At 33.1% G+C, this 15,752-nt stretch overlaps 1 protein-coding gene across 2 annotated transcripts in view; it reads right to left on the bottom strand.

The window, feature by feature from the left end:
• The window catches only part of LOC124368787, a 72,784-nt gene extending 62,488 nt beyond the window's left edge, over positions 1-10,296 (bottom strand). The window contains exons 1-2 of one of the 2 annotated variants that reach the window (XM_046826159.1): positions 10,009-10,296; positions 4,552-4,617 (exon numbers count right to left, since the gene is read on the bottom strand). In XM_046826159.1, coding sequence (XP_046682115.1) covers positions 4,552-4,617; positions 10,009-10,088 — 146 coding nt within the window. In that variant the 5' untranslated portion in view covers positions 10,089-10,296. The remainder of the gene's footprint in view (positions 1-4,551; positions 4,618-10,008) is intronic. The other variant, XM_046826160.1, reaches the window with a different exon arrangement.
• Positions 10,297-15,752: the final 5,456 nt, after the last annotated feature.

The following is a 15,752-nucleotide window of genomic DNA, read 5'->3' as shown; positions in this document are numbered from 1 at the left end:
TTACTTAGAAATGTAACAAGAAAAGGGATTCTAAACCGTCCTGTTCAAACATGGAACTCCGTGCAAACCCACGTACTCTATACAGTACAGTATGTCTTTATATTCTCTGACCACACACATTTGTGTACGGTGCTAAGTAAAGAACTAAGAGGTTTGCGACTGTCCTGTAAAACCGCGGAAACAAACGTTGCTGTATGAATTTGTGCCATTCCCAGTCTGCTTGGTCACAGAGTTTTGATTAACAACCGGCGACAGTTGATCGTCTCGAGTTTTCAATTAGCGGTAGGCTACGTTTATTCACCTTAGTTTTAAAAACGTAGATAGGGAATAAACGGAAAATTAGGTCCGAATTGGCGTTGACACGAAACGAAGAAGCGGTCTGATTTCACAGTGATAAAAATGAGACTCGAAATAACCTGGACTCAGGTCGCGGCTGTATTGGGGTGGACTCTTGCGGCTAATTAAAGACGTCGCCTCATTTAAAGTTGTTCGATATGTTTGTTCGTCTTGGTGCTACTAAAACGGAGCCCGACATGACAATAGCTGAAACGTGTTGTTCGACATGCCGATAGCTAAAACGTGATGCCCGATATGATGATAGCTAAAACGTGTTGTCCAACAAGACGATAGCTAAAAATGATGTCCGACATGCCGATAGCTAAAACGTGATGCCCGAAATGATGATAGCTAAAACCTTTTTTTCGACAAGACGATAGCTAAAACGTGATGCCCGATATGATGATAGCTAAAACGTGTTGTCCAACAAGACGATAGCTAAAAATGATGTCCGACATGCCGATAGCTAAAACGTGATGCCCGAAATGATGATAGCTAAAACCTTTTTTTTCGACAAGACGATAGCTAAAACGTGATGCCCTAAATGACGATAGCTAAAACGTGATGCCCGAAATTACGATAGCTAAAACGTGTTATCCGACAAGACATAGCTAAAAAATTATGCTCGAAATGACGATAGCTAAAACGTGATGCCCGAAATGACGATAGCTAAAACGTGATGCCCAAAATGACGATAGCTTAAACGTGTTGTCCGACATGCCGATAACTAAAACGTGATACCCGAAATGACGATAGCTAAAACGTGTTGTCCGACAAGACGATGGCTAAAAAATGATGTCCGACAAGACATAGCTAAAAATGATGTCCGACATGCCGATAGCTAAAACGTGATGCCCGAAATGATGATAGCTAAAACCTTTTTTTCGACAAGACGATAGCTAAAACGTGATGCCCTAAATGACGATAGCTAAAACGTGATGCCCGAAATGACGATAGCTAAAACGTGATGCCCGAAATGGCGATAGCTAAAACGTGATGCCCAAAATGACGATAGCTTAAACGTGTTGTCCGACATGCCGATAACTAAAACGTGATACCCGAAATGCCGATAGCTAAAACGTGATGCCCGATATGACGATAGCTAAAACGTGTTGTCCAACAAGACGATAGCTAAAAATGATGTCCGACATGCCGATAGCTAAAACCTTTTTTTCGACAAGACGATAGCTAAAACGTGATGCCCTAAATGACGATAGCTAAAACGTGATGCTCGAAATGACGATAGCTAAAACGTGTTGTCCGACAAGATATAGCTAAAAAATTATGCTCGAAATGACGATAGCTAAAACGTGTTGTCCGACATGCCGATAACTAAAACGTGATACCCGAAATGACGATAGCTAAAACGTGATGCCCGAAATGACGATAGCTAAAACGTGATGCCCAAAATGACGATAGCTTAAACGTGTTGTCCGACATGCCGATAACTAAAACGTGATACCCGAAATGACGATAGCTAAAACGTGTTGTCCGACAAGACGATGGCTAAAAAATGATGTCCGACAAGACATAGCTAAAAAATTATGCCCGAAATGACGATAGCTAAAACGTGTTGTCCGTCATGCCAATAACTAAAACGTGATACCCGAAATGACGATAGCTAAAACGTGATGCCCGACAGACGTTAAAAAGTAAACAGACACAACGAGAAACATGACTTACCGACAATGTTATTAAAAACTGATAAATTTAAAGCTAATGAAAACGGTAACTGACAAGACATGCATTAATGCATAGCCCGGCATCACGCTACCTAAGACTCCGGCCATATTTCACGCAAATTAAAGGCGTGGTTCGGTTTCGTCCAAAGTTGCGCTTAAATTAATACACACCATGTCATGATTTTGACCTATATACGCCTTGATGTAATAATAGTTGGTGGTGCGGCGGTATGATGATAAGAGATGGACTGCTGAAAATGAAGAAAAAGAGCGTTGTCATGAAAAACTTATGATCAATTCATTAGCATTTAACGTTGTCCGATATACGTACTTATGATGTATACATACAAATATTATTGTATAAACGTTATCGTACCCTTACTGTTTACCTATTTTTAAACAATATAGGTACCAGAATGTTTACAGATAGTCGAAATACATTATGATGCAATTACTGATTGAGACATGCATGAATGGATAGTACATAGGTGTTTCAAGAGTAGCATTCGACATTTTACTCGGACAACCATTACGTCAAAACATCAGATCCAAGTTCACGGCTATTACCACGCCTACGTTTATCACAGTCTTTCACGTGTGTGTGTGTGTGTGTGTGTGTGTGTGTGTATATATATATATATATATATATATATATTATACACATAGATATATAATGTGTGTGTGTATACATTAATTAAATTTGTATAAATGGCAATAGGCGAATTTAATTTCAATAAACATTGAATCACAAAAAGTACTTGCTCCGCCGGGACTCACAAAGTCCTGATAGAGCAGTAAAAACACCTGGGTTTTAAGGTTGGAGCACAATTTTCTGGCTCCCTATCACTTTCACCAGACTGTTCAGTGTTCGTATTGTATGCCAAATGCTCTGATAGATCAGATACATTGTCACTACCATAAATGAAGGAACAATCTTCTTCAATCTCTTCAATTCAACTTAGAATAATGCTATCCGAATTATTGCCCATTTTAATTATCCTAATAATATTATAAAAGCGAAAGTGCCTTTGTTTGTTTGTTTCTATTTGTTTACATTTATAATAGTGAGTAAATTTTCTGTTAACTAACCATAATTTTTACCACAGTTTAGATTTCAGCGATTAGGTAAGTACTAGTCTACCTTAGAAAATGTCTTAAACATAACATAAGAAGGTCAGAATTTGACTCTGATCACTCCCTTTGAAGCATTCTACAAGAACTATAATAGATAAGATTTTGCTGGTGTATCCTTTTGAACTAATGTACCAATTCCAGCTCTAAATGTTCTAAAATATTTAAAACCTTTTACTATAAGTTTAAAGACTGATATGAAACCCATCTTAGTTCTGTTTTGACAGAAATGGGCTTCTCTGATTTGTGATATATATATTCTTCATCGGAAAACAAAACGAAATCACCTATGGAACATACTAAAACAAAATAAATTATAATGGTCATAATTATAAACTTTTTGACATATTTTCTTAATCGTGGCAAAAAAGGAAACTAAATATTGGCATCAAAAATATAATTCACTCGAACCAGAAGTGTTAATACAGGTGCAAACCTGCCAAATTGCATGCAAAGCCCCAGGTTACTGCTAGTAACAATAATAAACTAAATAATATGAATAACCAACAACAATTTTGTTACAAAACACACACTAAAATAATGATATCAAACTAAACATTGTATTGACACTAACACAACACACTAATGGGATCGGTCACATGTGTAGATGCCATCTAACAACTGTACTAACATGGTCAGTCCCATGTAAAGATGGCAACTAACAAAGCGCGCATGGATGAATCATACCGTGTTTGACGGGAAAAATGTGTCATATGATCAGTAAGGCACTTTGTGAAGTATCGGAAGGATTTATCATTTAATAAAAAATGTTCATCAGACCAAAGGTGTCATCTAACAAGGGGACCTCTCTCACGGGTTAAACCAGCTTTAAAGCTCCTGAATATATCTATCTACAGCCTACAGCCACTACCAAACCAACTTCAAAATTTGTTTATACATATTTAATAATCCAAGTATATTAAAATTGAGTAGATCACTAAATTGCTAGTATGCATAGCTAAAAGTGCATAAATTAGTCATCAATTAAAAATGCCAAGTACATAATTTTATAAATATGCTTTATTTTTATATTATTGCCATGAGTTTACCGTTTATTAAATAATGGTTTGAAACTCATTATACAATAATCAAGCCATCATCACTAATGTATTATAACAACAGTGCAACTCTCTCCCTCTGTTAGACACCAGTGTTACCTATACATTGGAGCATCTACAAACAATAAACATATTTACATTTGTTAGATTGCTGGAGTTTTTAAATCAATTTTTAATGGACCATTACGTGTTTTTTGGCCACCTCGTGAACTGCACACAATTCTGACTGTAGTATTCACATATCAATGCAAAATCCTCCCACTATTACTACTTATTGATTACGTTGTTAAGGAACTAAATTATATACATACAAATATCAAGTGCAACAATTGATAAGATTTTACCTTAACGAAAGAGTTTCCACATTGGGTAGTTTCCTGACAAGAGAGACATCTTGCAACTCACTGCCCCTGCAATCAACATACATATTAATCAAACTTAACTGATCAAACTTGTTTTCAAGTGATCAAATTAACTTTTAATTTTCAAATAATCTTATAATATATATTTCTTTATTTACATTATTCTTAGAGAACAGTACGTACGTAAATAATTTAATAAAATACAAAAATATAGAAGACTGAATTTATTGATTTAGACATTAAAAATTGTAACTAGAGTCTGTGTGAGCAATACCAGTTATACATGTCAAATTTTCAAACTTTTTTAATATTTGGCAAAGACACTTGTAGATATTCTTCTTTATCTTCTCACATGTAGCATTGTTCACCTCTAATAATAGTATAAATAAAGAAATATTGTCTTATCCTAATAAGTTTAGTTTAAAACATATTTTTTTTAAGGCTACTTTCAAGCCCTTGAATGGAGAGTGAACTATTTATGATTTTCTGGTCAACTATTTCTTAGTTTGGTAGATATCTATTGATTTATTAATGGAAAGTCAAATTAATATATACCCTAAATGTTGTTAATAGTTTACTCTGCAATTATTCCATTTCCATTTCTCATTTTTATGAGTTGTCCATTTGATAAAGTTATTACCTACAGTATTTTGCAGATTGTATTGTTTATAGACTTGTACATTTTTGTGCCAGAAAACCTTACAATAATGTTACAGCTACTACAACGATACTTTGTGGTCATTATAGATTTGGTTAGAGCTAAAAATGGTGGCGTTACTATATTTAAAGGCTTACCAGATTACAAGTTGGATAAAGATTAATTAAATGACAGAATATTATATCATTTTTATACAAAGATGCACATTTGCAACAATAAGACGTAAAAATGTTCATAAAATGAAAAAAAAGTTAATGTACCTCTGGGATACAATTAAGTTATTCTTGATATCAATCATATACAACTATGAAAATGAATTGCTGACGCAATATTCTAGCAGATGAGGTCTGGGTGTAAGGGTCCACCAGCAGCAGGAACAGATAAGGTCACTGTGACTGACTCATCATCCTCAACACATAACTCCTTTTATCTTTGTTCTTGAGAATAAACTGGACTGCGTAGGAATATCTGTTTAAAATACTACACACTGCTTTCAATATAATAAGTTCATTAATGGAGATAATTTTTTAATTACCTGTCATTAGGTTAATATTTTTTATTGAAAACTACTTACAATATATATACTATCATATGTTCATTTGTTGGTTGGACCAATATCCAAGCTTTCTTTAATTTTTTTAAATTTCTTTGAATGCCTTCTTACAATTGTTTTACACAATTACTTTTCATTGTTTTGGAGTAATAAATAAGAGGTTGTAATTCCCATCTGTTAAGTTTTCAGCTGCCCTTTACTTTGACAAAAGTATTTTGTACTCCTACTAATTGTTTAAAGTTGCAAACATGTTGTGGCATTAGTTTTAAGCCCTTATAAATACAAGATATTTGTTACATAATAAATGTAAAATCAGAGTAGAATTTTGGAAATTAGAATAAAACTACTCATTTTGTGAAAATACTCACTGATATTTCAATGAGTATCATCAGGAAACACCTAAACTTTGTATTTTTTCTTTTTTTTTCTTTTTCTTAAACTTTTTTAGCTTTACTTGTCGAAGCCAAACGAGGAATTTAAATTCAAATTAAACTTTATTCAAAATTTGTACATAACAAATACATATATATATATATATATATATATATATATATATATATATATATATACAAACATAAGATGGTGTCATTATAAACATAATAACCTAACTTAAATAGTTACAGTATATTAATCTAGACTTGTACTGTTTAGCCAAAGTTGAGTATTAAATTAAATATATTTTAAAATAATACATTTGAAGTATTAAGGTTGTTGGAAAAAATTACCAAAAGAATACAACGATTGGCAATTAAGTAAATTTTAAGCTTATTTTTAAAATTCAGAAAACGATAAAATATCTACAGGTAAGTTATTATAAATTCTAATGCCTGCAACTGTTGGTTTTTTCCTATTACATTTTAGTTTAATCTGTGGGGCTGCCAACTGATTCTGGTTTCTTGTTGAATAGTTATGGAAAGTGCCTAATTTAGGTAAACTGTCATTAGCTAACCTTACTGCTAAGACCATTTCCATTACATATAGCCCATAAATTGTTTAAATACCTAAGTCTGTTAATATTTGTTTCACTGACTCCTGCCTTTGTAAATTAAACATAATATGTATAGCTTTCTTTTGCAAGATTAATATACTTTGCAAATGTATATCACTAGTTGCTCCATACAACAAAACACCCAAAACATGGAAAATATGAGAGTAGTAGACCATTTTTAAAGTCTCCAGCTTACAAAATTTTGAAATATATTTTAATGCAACAGACCAGAAGATATTTTCTTTTCAATGGCCAGAATGTGTGCATCCCAAGTTAAGCTCTCATCTAGTATTAAACCCAAAAATTTAGTTTGATTCGCTTTTTGAATTTGAGTATTATGCACTTTAATAATCATAGGCTATTGATTGTGTTTGTTTTTTTTTTAGTACAAAATGCCATAAAGTTGGTTTTATCAGGGTTAAGTAAAAGGTTTTTTCTGCTAAAGTAATAATATATAGAAAATAAATTTTGGTTTGATAGATTTTCTATTTCCTTTAAAGATTTATGAGATATGATAAGGTTGGAGTCATCAGCATATAGACACACTTTACAGGTTTAAAGAAAACGGGTCCAAGAATGGAGCCTTGAGGTACTCTGTATTTTATTGTTTTCATAATTGATTTAGCATAACTTAGTTGTCTAATATCTATATGGGGTAGTTCTACGTATTGTTTTCTATTTTTTAGGTATGATTTAAACCAGTTCAGTGAAATTCCTACAATCCCTAAATTTTCTATTGATCTAATAATAGTACTATGACAGACACTGTCAAACGCCTTACTGAAGTCCATAAAGATACCCACAGCATGGTCACCCTGGTCTGTGGCATCTAGAATTGACTCTAAAAACCCAATTCCTGCAGTAATAACAAATTTGCCTGATCTAAACCCATGCTGCTCATCATCAAATAAACTAACTATTGGTTTCCAAAAATTCCACTAATCTGATATACATTACACGATCATATATTTTAGAAATATATGACAATGGGCAATAATTTGTAGGATCAGTTGTATTACCTTTCTTAAAGACTGTTTCTATTTTAGAAATTTTTAGTCTGTTTGGAAATATGCCACTTACAAAAGACGAACTAACAATGTGGATTAGTGGTTTAATCAATTAATATTAATATTTGACATTTTTAATGACAGGCATTGGGACTTGATCTTACCCAATAAGACAATTTATTTTTAAAAGATATTATTTTGTCAATTTCAATTTCGCTTAGAGGTTTTATATGAAACCACTGATTTATTGGATTACACGCAATAGAGTTATTAATATTACTGAGGTTTATTTTTGACAATGGAAGGATTGTGAAGGAAACAGGATTTTTCCGGACATTTGCCATCATTCAGTGAAACCAAACAATTAGTAACACTATGTTTTGAGATCTGCAATCTGATCTCTTCTTCAAGTAAATAACTAACCTAACACATAATTACAACCTAGGTTAAAATAAACAAATCATACCAGAGCGTTGTGACACATGTTAAGTCAGGAATCACAACCACCATGTTGTGTGTCAACTTCAGTAACTCTAAAACATGCACTTAATAAAAAACTAAACACAACACTAATTATTAAAACAGAACTACAGAATACAGATCACAATAGCTCTGCATTCTTCGACCAACCACCTACGGCTGGTTTTATAATTAGTGTTCCTATTTTAATAATTCCCATCTTATAGTGTACACCTTTATAATGAAACTACTAGTTTATTAGGCCTATCATAGTTGTTAGTCAGTGATTGTGACAGTGGTTATGAGATGGGTTCTTGTTTGGCTGCTATTGAATGTAGAAGTAGATGTTATTGGAATTATTTGGTTACAGTAAGTTTATAGTTATAGTTATAGTTTGTTGTTCACTGATTGTGATAGTGGGTTTTTGTTTGGTTCCTATTGAATGTAGAAGTAGATGTTATTGGAATTATTTGGTTACAGTAAGTTTATAGTTATAGTTTGTTATTCACTGATTGTGATAGTGGGTTTTTGTTTGGTTCCTATTGAATGCAGACATAGATTTTGTTGGCATTATTAGTTGCTGTAAATGCTGGTTAATTTATGAGTAGGTTAATCTGCAGTGTGGTAGGTGGCCGACACCGCAATCGAATTCAAGGTATCAAATTATTGTTTAGAAATACTGTACCAGAAATATCTAATATTGTTGTGGGGGCCGCTTATTATACTGCAGAAGTAAGATTAATTGATATTATTAGTTTACAGTATCACTAAACCAGATTATTGGTTAGGGTACACCTTGTGAACTTTCAAGCGGGCAACACCAAAATCGAATCTTAGGCTTTCAAATTACCGGCTAGAAATACCTAAACTACCGAATATTGTGGTAATGACCGCTTATTGTACTGCAGGCATTAGCTGCATTGCTGTTGCTGGTTGAAGATATTTATCATGCCAAATGGTGATTTGGTGTAAGCAGTGTGGCCTTTGTGCCAATTAATTGCCAATTACGACAAAGATTTCGTCATTGAGAGTGACTTTCGGGCTTACGGAAGGATTTAGAACAAAATGCTACCTTTTTGTAGATCTTATAATAGTCTATTTAATAAAAGTTAAATATTTAGGCAACGATTAACGGTTCGCCCGTTATCAACTGGCTGAAACATTGTGGATATTGCAAAAAGTTACTAGAGCTTTTTTGTAGACAACTTCATTTCCTAAATCCTGTGTACAATATGCTTGAACTACGACAAATGGTTTCGCTGCTATCAGGCTCAGAATCTAAATTCTCACTTGAAAATTACAAAAACTTTGCAAATAATCACGTTTTGTTTGTATTGAAGATGAACTATACATGTTTGTAAAATGAACTAATATATTTTATCAATAAATGACTGCTAGTAAGTACCGATTCTCATATTCAAAATACACTATAATGTTTTATTAATGGTTCAAAATATTCATGGTGGATTTACATGGTTATACTTGTACGTGGAGGAGTACTTTATTATGAAATTTTTATGTCTAGAGCAATCAGATTGTTTTTTTTATTCATGTTTTTGGCTAATATGTTTTTTTTATTCAAGATTATTAATTATTTATAAGATACTATATCAGTTCTATCTCACTATTTTATGTAATGTATTTATTAATTTATAGGTTAATTTTGGTAGTTTAAAATTTAAAAACTATGCTGCAAATTGCCACTTCTGCTAAAAAAGAGGTGTTTAATCATCAGAAGAGACTCATAGTATAAATAATTAACTTATAAACTTACCAGCAGTTTAACTTTGATACTGCAGATAAATTTGACTGGCGGGTTCTAGCATGAACCATTTCTTCGGTCAATTTAGCCATATTCAAAAATAAAATTCACATACAACATTAAAAATATTACTGATAATCACTTTAAAAAATACTAAACTTAAACATTTACACATCAACAGTACATACCAAACAAAATTCTTCACAACTACCTAATAATCTGAAATTAACCTGACCAAGAATGCAAAGAACCATCACAACTCACAAGCACAACAGCCACCAGCTGTTTGTTGAAGGCTGGTTGACTGGTTAATGGGATTTAGTTACCAGATTGAAACAGACAACTCCAGAGAACAAAGACGATCAACATAGTGCGTGTTATAGAATAGAGAACGGTGAACCCGGTAGATTAAATGTAACGTAATTAGGGTTTTTTTATTACCGAAAGTATTTATTTTATTTATATAATACGACCAATGGTTAACGGATTCTCTAGCTATGTTTTCAGGGTCTAAGTATTACCAATGCTGAAAATGTTATGTTAAAGTGTAATTATTTAAGGAGGCAAAAAATTAAAATTACTTTCAGAGATTGTGTAGTAAGAGTGAAATGAAGTTGGAGTTAGAGCTATTAAGCCCTCTCTACCATTCAACTCCAGTAATATTTAACTGATATTATAATACAGGGTGATTCAAAAAGAATACCACAACTTTAAAAAATTGTATTTAATGGAAGAAACATAATAGAACCTTCTGTTATACACCATTACAAAGAGTATTAAAACAATTTTTTCACTCAAAAACAAGTTCAGAGATGTTCAATATAATCCCCTCCAGGCACTCGAGCAATATCAACTAGATACACTAACTCATTCCACACTCTCAGTAGCATATCAGGCGTAACAGTTTGGATAGCTGTTGTTATTTCTTGTTTCAAACCATCAATGGTGGTTGGGAGAGGTGGCCGAAACACCATATCCTTAACATACCCCTATAAGAAAAATCGCAGGGGGTAAGGTCAGGGCTTCTTGGAGGCCAAATGAAGTGCTTTAACGCGGGCTGCCTGGCGGCCGATCTATCGCCACAGGTAGTCACGAACAGATATGTGCCAATGTGGTGGTGCTCCATCCTGCTGAAATATGAATTTGTTTGCTTCTTGTTCGAGCTGAGGGAACAGCTCCAACATCTCCAGATACTGTAGTCCAGTTACAGTAGCACCTTCGAAGAAAAAGGGACCAAAAACTGTATTAGCTTAAATTGCACAGAAAAAGTTCACCTTAGGCGAGTCACGTTCATGCTCAATTGTTTCCCGCGGATTATCAGTGCCCCATATACGGACATTGTGCCGGTTGACACTTCCCCGTTAGTGTGGAAAGTAGCTTCATCACTAAACACAATCTTTGAAACGAAAGATTCATCTGTTTCCATTTGAGCAAGGATAAACTCGCAGAAATCGATTCTTTTACTCTTAAACAGCTGCAGAAAGGGCTTGAACAAATTTCAGACGATAAGGTTTAATTACTAATCTTTTTTTCGTAGGACACTCCACAGTTTTTTGTGGTAGTTGCAGGTCTCTACTAGCTCTTCTAGTCGATTTACCTGGACTGCGAGCAAATGCTAGTTGTATACGCGTGCTACATTTTCATCACTCGTGCGCGGCCGTCCAGAACGTTTCCCTTTGCACAAACACCCATTCTCTATAAACTGTTTATACCAACGTTTGATACACCATCTTTTAGGAGGTTGAACACCATACTTCGTTCGAAATGCACGCTGAACAACTGTCGTCGATTTACTTCTGCCGTACTCAATAACACAAAAAGCTTTCTGTTTAGCAGTCGCCATCTTAGCATCAACTAACGCAGACGTCTTGTCAACAGCGCCTCAAGTGAACAAATGAGCAACTAAATGAAACTCTAGAGCTTCCTTAATTCTCCGACAGATAATTAGTTCTCCCTTTATTTTCTGCAGAGTTATAAATTTTTAAAGGTGTGGTATTCTTTTTGAATCACCCTGTATATGATAGTACTTGCAAATCATTCGATCGACAAATAATACATTGAGATGTATATATTATGTAGGCCTATCTAGATTGTAACTTCTTTGAAGTAATGAAGAATTGTTGTTTCTTTAAACAGGAATAATATTACTCAAAGGTTCTAGTATTTGCTGGAGAGTTGGGCCACCTAGAGCAGAATTGCTATTAATTACCTTGGTGTGGCACTTACATCTGATTCTTAATTGGGAGCTAAGGTCAACGATGTCGTGTTCCAATCAAGCCGTTTTCTTGGATTTGTAGTCCGCTCTTCAAGTGGTATATCCGGAGTTGGTAACTTTCAAGACTATCAGCTGTTCCCTCAACAGATAGATACTTGAGTTTTCTTCCTTTGCATGGTCACTGTTCTAAGTTAGGAATATCAATGTTCTGCAACACAGGAAAGACTTGTCAGAATACTTAGCGTGTGGCAAGGAATGCAGTGGAGATATATCCCAATTATGATTATGGTGAAATACATGGGGTTTTAATGGCATTAGAAGTTACAAGAAATTCATAACTGCATGTTCCAATAAAAACTCCTAACTGGAATCATCGATTCTCCTCAGTTCATTGAGAGACAAATTTTCAAATTCCTCATAGTACCAGTTTACAGGAAATGTTCTTCATGTTGCAACAGAGCAGCCCCTTTAACCAAAACTGTATCATAAACAGGATCCAGAGAGTCGGAAGTGAAATCTTCAAAGATATGGACTTCTTCAACGCCAGGGTTACAAAATTTAAGAAGAGTATCATTGAATTATCCTCTGAAAATTATAAACCTTAGGTACACATACATACAGGTATAAAACACATCCTAATTTAGACTTATTGTATTATGGGTTTTATTTATGAGTTTTAACATCACCCATTGAATTGAGTTGTAATTTAAAACGGAAAACCGTTAAAATAAATAAACAAAATAACTAAATTGTAGGTCAATCAAAATCTAAATGTGTTTCATTAAATAAATTAAACTCCTTGCTATTGGCCCAATGAATTAAGATATACCAATAGACTCCTCCGGAGGTCTTTGAACCATTCTTAACAAATACTTTACGTTATCATATAGCCGTTGGCAAACCCTTTTAGTATTCATGATTTTCTCTATATCTTTCAAGCATGTCGTCCTCAAAAGAGTTACTTAATATGTAACTATATGCAACCTAATCCAAAAGGTTTGTTGTCAGAAGCTTCGCAGTGATTCAAAGCTATTACTGTAGTGTCATAAAAGCCAATTTCTCGTATTCATAGCTACTGACCAATCACGGATATTAATATTCTTCACAAGTTGCCAGTTTCTTCACCTATTACCAGTAATGGTATTTTTCTGCAACAAGCTGGTTTCAGATCTGAGCTATATTGAGCGACTATGTTCTTGTTTTGAATAAATGAATGAATGAATGAATAACGTTTATTCCAGCAATTTATATATACATATATACAATCTTTCTTAGCTGAAATAGATAGATTGAAAATTATTTTAAATATACAGCGGCTTATATATAGAAGAAATGTAAAATAATTATAACGAATAAAATAATAAATATAACAGTACTGGAAAGCCTACATGGACAATCTGCCTGTGCGTAGGCCCAGTTGCATCTAGCCGCAAACATAAAATTTAAATAATACACTGGATATGTATAACGACTTGGATTGTAGATATTAATATTCCAGAGTATTAATATTTAAATTATCAATGAGACATCCAAGACGATATAAAATATTTTTTTATTAGTAAGCTCCTAGTGAATATTCAGTACAATTTATTACTAAATTTGTTAACTATTAAATATTATCTGGTTTGTCTAAAATAAAAATCAAAGTTCTAAATAAAAACAATGTATTGATTTTAAACTGGCAAATTAATAAGTTCAACGTTTCAGAATTTTCATCACTCTATTTTTCATAAAGAATTGACAAACCGTTTAGTAAATTTAAAAGTTCCTTTGGAAATAAAAATATTAATCAAATATATCAAACTAAAAATCAGAGCACTCTTATAAAAAAATAATACATTTTTAAAATAAAAATCAAATACCACTTGGAAATAACTAAAATAAAAATGTTCACTTCTAAGTACACTCACAATTCAAAAAATAAAAATTTAAACTTCTCTTTACCACTTGGAAATAGCTAAAATAAAAATGTTCACTTCTAAGTACACTCACAATTCAAAAAATAAAAATTTAAACTTCTCTTTACACTAGTTGAACCTTAACTTTCCAGTCTCTGCAATTCAGATTACAACTCTCTCAAACAGTTATTAATGTTCAATTAATTTCCAATTAATAATTCACAATAAAACAGTTTCAGTTAAATATTAATAAATTACTAAATTTCCAACTTTCAATTAAAATTGATTTAATTCACCTTTCTTGCAAGATTGAACGAACTGTAACTTGTATGAATCTATTATGTTCTATTGTTAATCGAGAATTAATTATGCAGATTGCGCTGTTGTTTCTATGAATTTAAATTTTTCCTATAAGAAAAGACAACAAAATTAATTTAATATCAGATCAGGAAGACTATTTCAATAAAACGTGCAATAAATTTGGTGCTTACCTCAAAATCCCTAGCGGAAAAAAATTAAGAAACACGGCGCACTGTAATCAACTTAACTCACGAAAATAACCAAAAGAAGGGCGAAAATTATGAGCGGGCGCTTAAATACTTCCCTTTCCAATCAACTTTGCAGGACATCCGCGGTGTTCTCTCATTGGTCCAGCTGTATCAAACAAGGAGAACAATAGTCGCAACAAGACAAGTTCTAATCAATTTAAGGCAGTCAACCTGCCTTCCTAACCATTTAAAACTAACAGTACTAACTTGCCAAAGGATTACATGTTCGTTTTTATCCTGACTTTTCACAATCTAATCTAAAATTAAATCCCAATATTTCGATCCCAAAATTTTCATTTAATTTAAGTTTTAATTAAAAAAAATAAATCAATGTAGCTTTAACAACGCTACAATATGTTTGTAATAAAATAAGATAAAAATAGATAAAGGGATGTATGTCTATTGCTTCTTGAATTTTACTGTAAGTGATTGTTTTTATTCAAGCGGTGGAAAATAAATGAAATAAAAATGGTATGTGTGGCTAAAACTAAATGATCCATTTATGACGGAGTGAGATGAGTGTGTGTGTGTGTGTGTGTGTGTGTGTGTGTGTGTGTGTGTGTGTGTGTGTGTGTGTTCGGTTAGTAATAGTAACAACGTCATGGTCAAGGGTCAGGTCCTCTGTACCCGGCAGTGATAATGATCTCCGCCTCTGATACGCCTAATTGCAATATACACTCATTGATACGATTTTTAAAAACTGACAATGATTGTGCGTTAAAGAAATTATAAGCGTGAAAGAATCTAGATACATTTTTGAATAGTATATTTAATATGTAATACGAATTAGTTGAGGAGAAAGATCTATATAGTTGTAAAGAGGGTATTCCTGTGTCACGGGCATATCGGGTGATATATGTATGGGGAATTTCTGAAAAAAAAAAATAGAGTGAAAGTGTGAGAAGATGTGAACTATGAGAGATTTTAAAAATAACTGAATTGTAAGAATTGGTAATTCTTTAAATAGAGTGTCAGTAGGGTAACGGCGTTTTTTTATGAAAGGCAAGTTTTAGCAACTGTTTCTGGCATAAAACAGTCTATTTAGAGTTGTTTTACTAGCTCCCCCCAAGCGATATTTCCAAATAAAAGCATAGA

The sequence above is a fragment of the Homalodisca vitripennis genome, chromosome X (assembly GCF_021130785.1).
Source record: "Homalodisca vitripennis isolate AUS2020 chromosome X, UT_GWSS_2.1, whole genome shotgun sequence".
In the NCBI taxonomy this organism is placed as follows: domain Eukaryota; kingdom Metazoa; phylum Arthropoda; class Insecta; order Hemiptera; family Cicadellidae; genus Homalodisca; species Homalodisca vitripennis.
The sequence above is the reverse complement of the archived record's forward strand: the minus strand, read 5'-3'. Positions and strand labels throughout refer to the sequence as shown.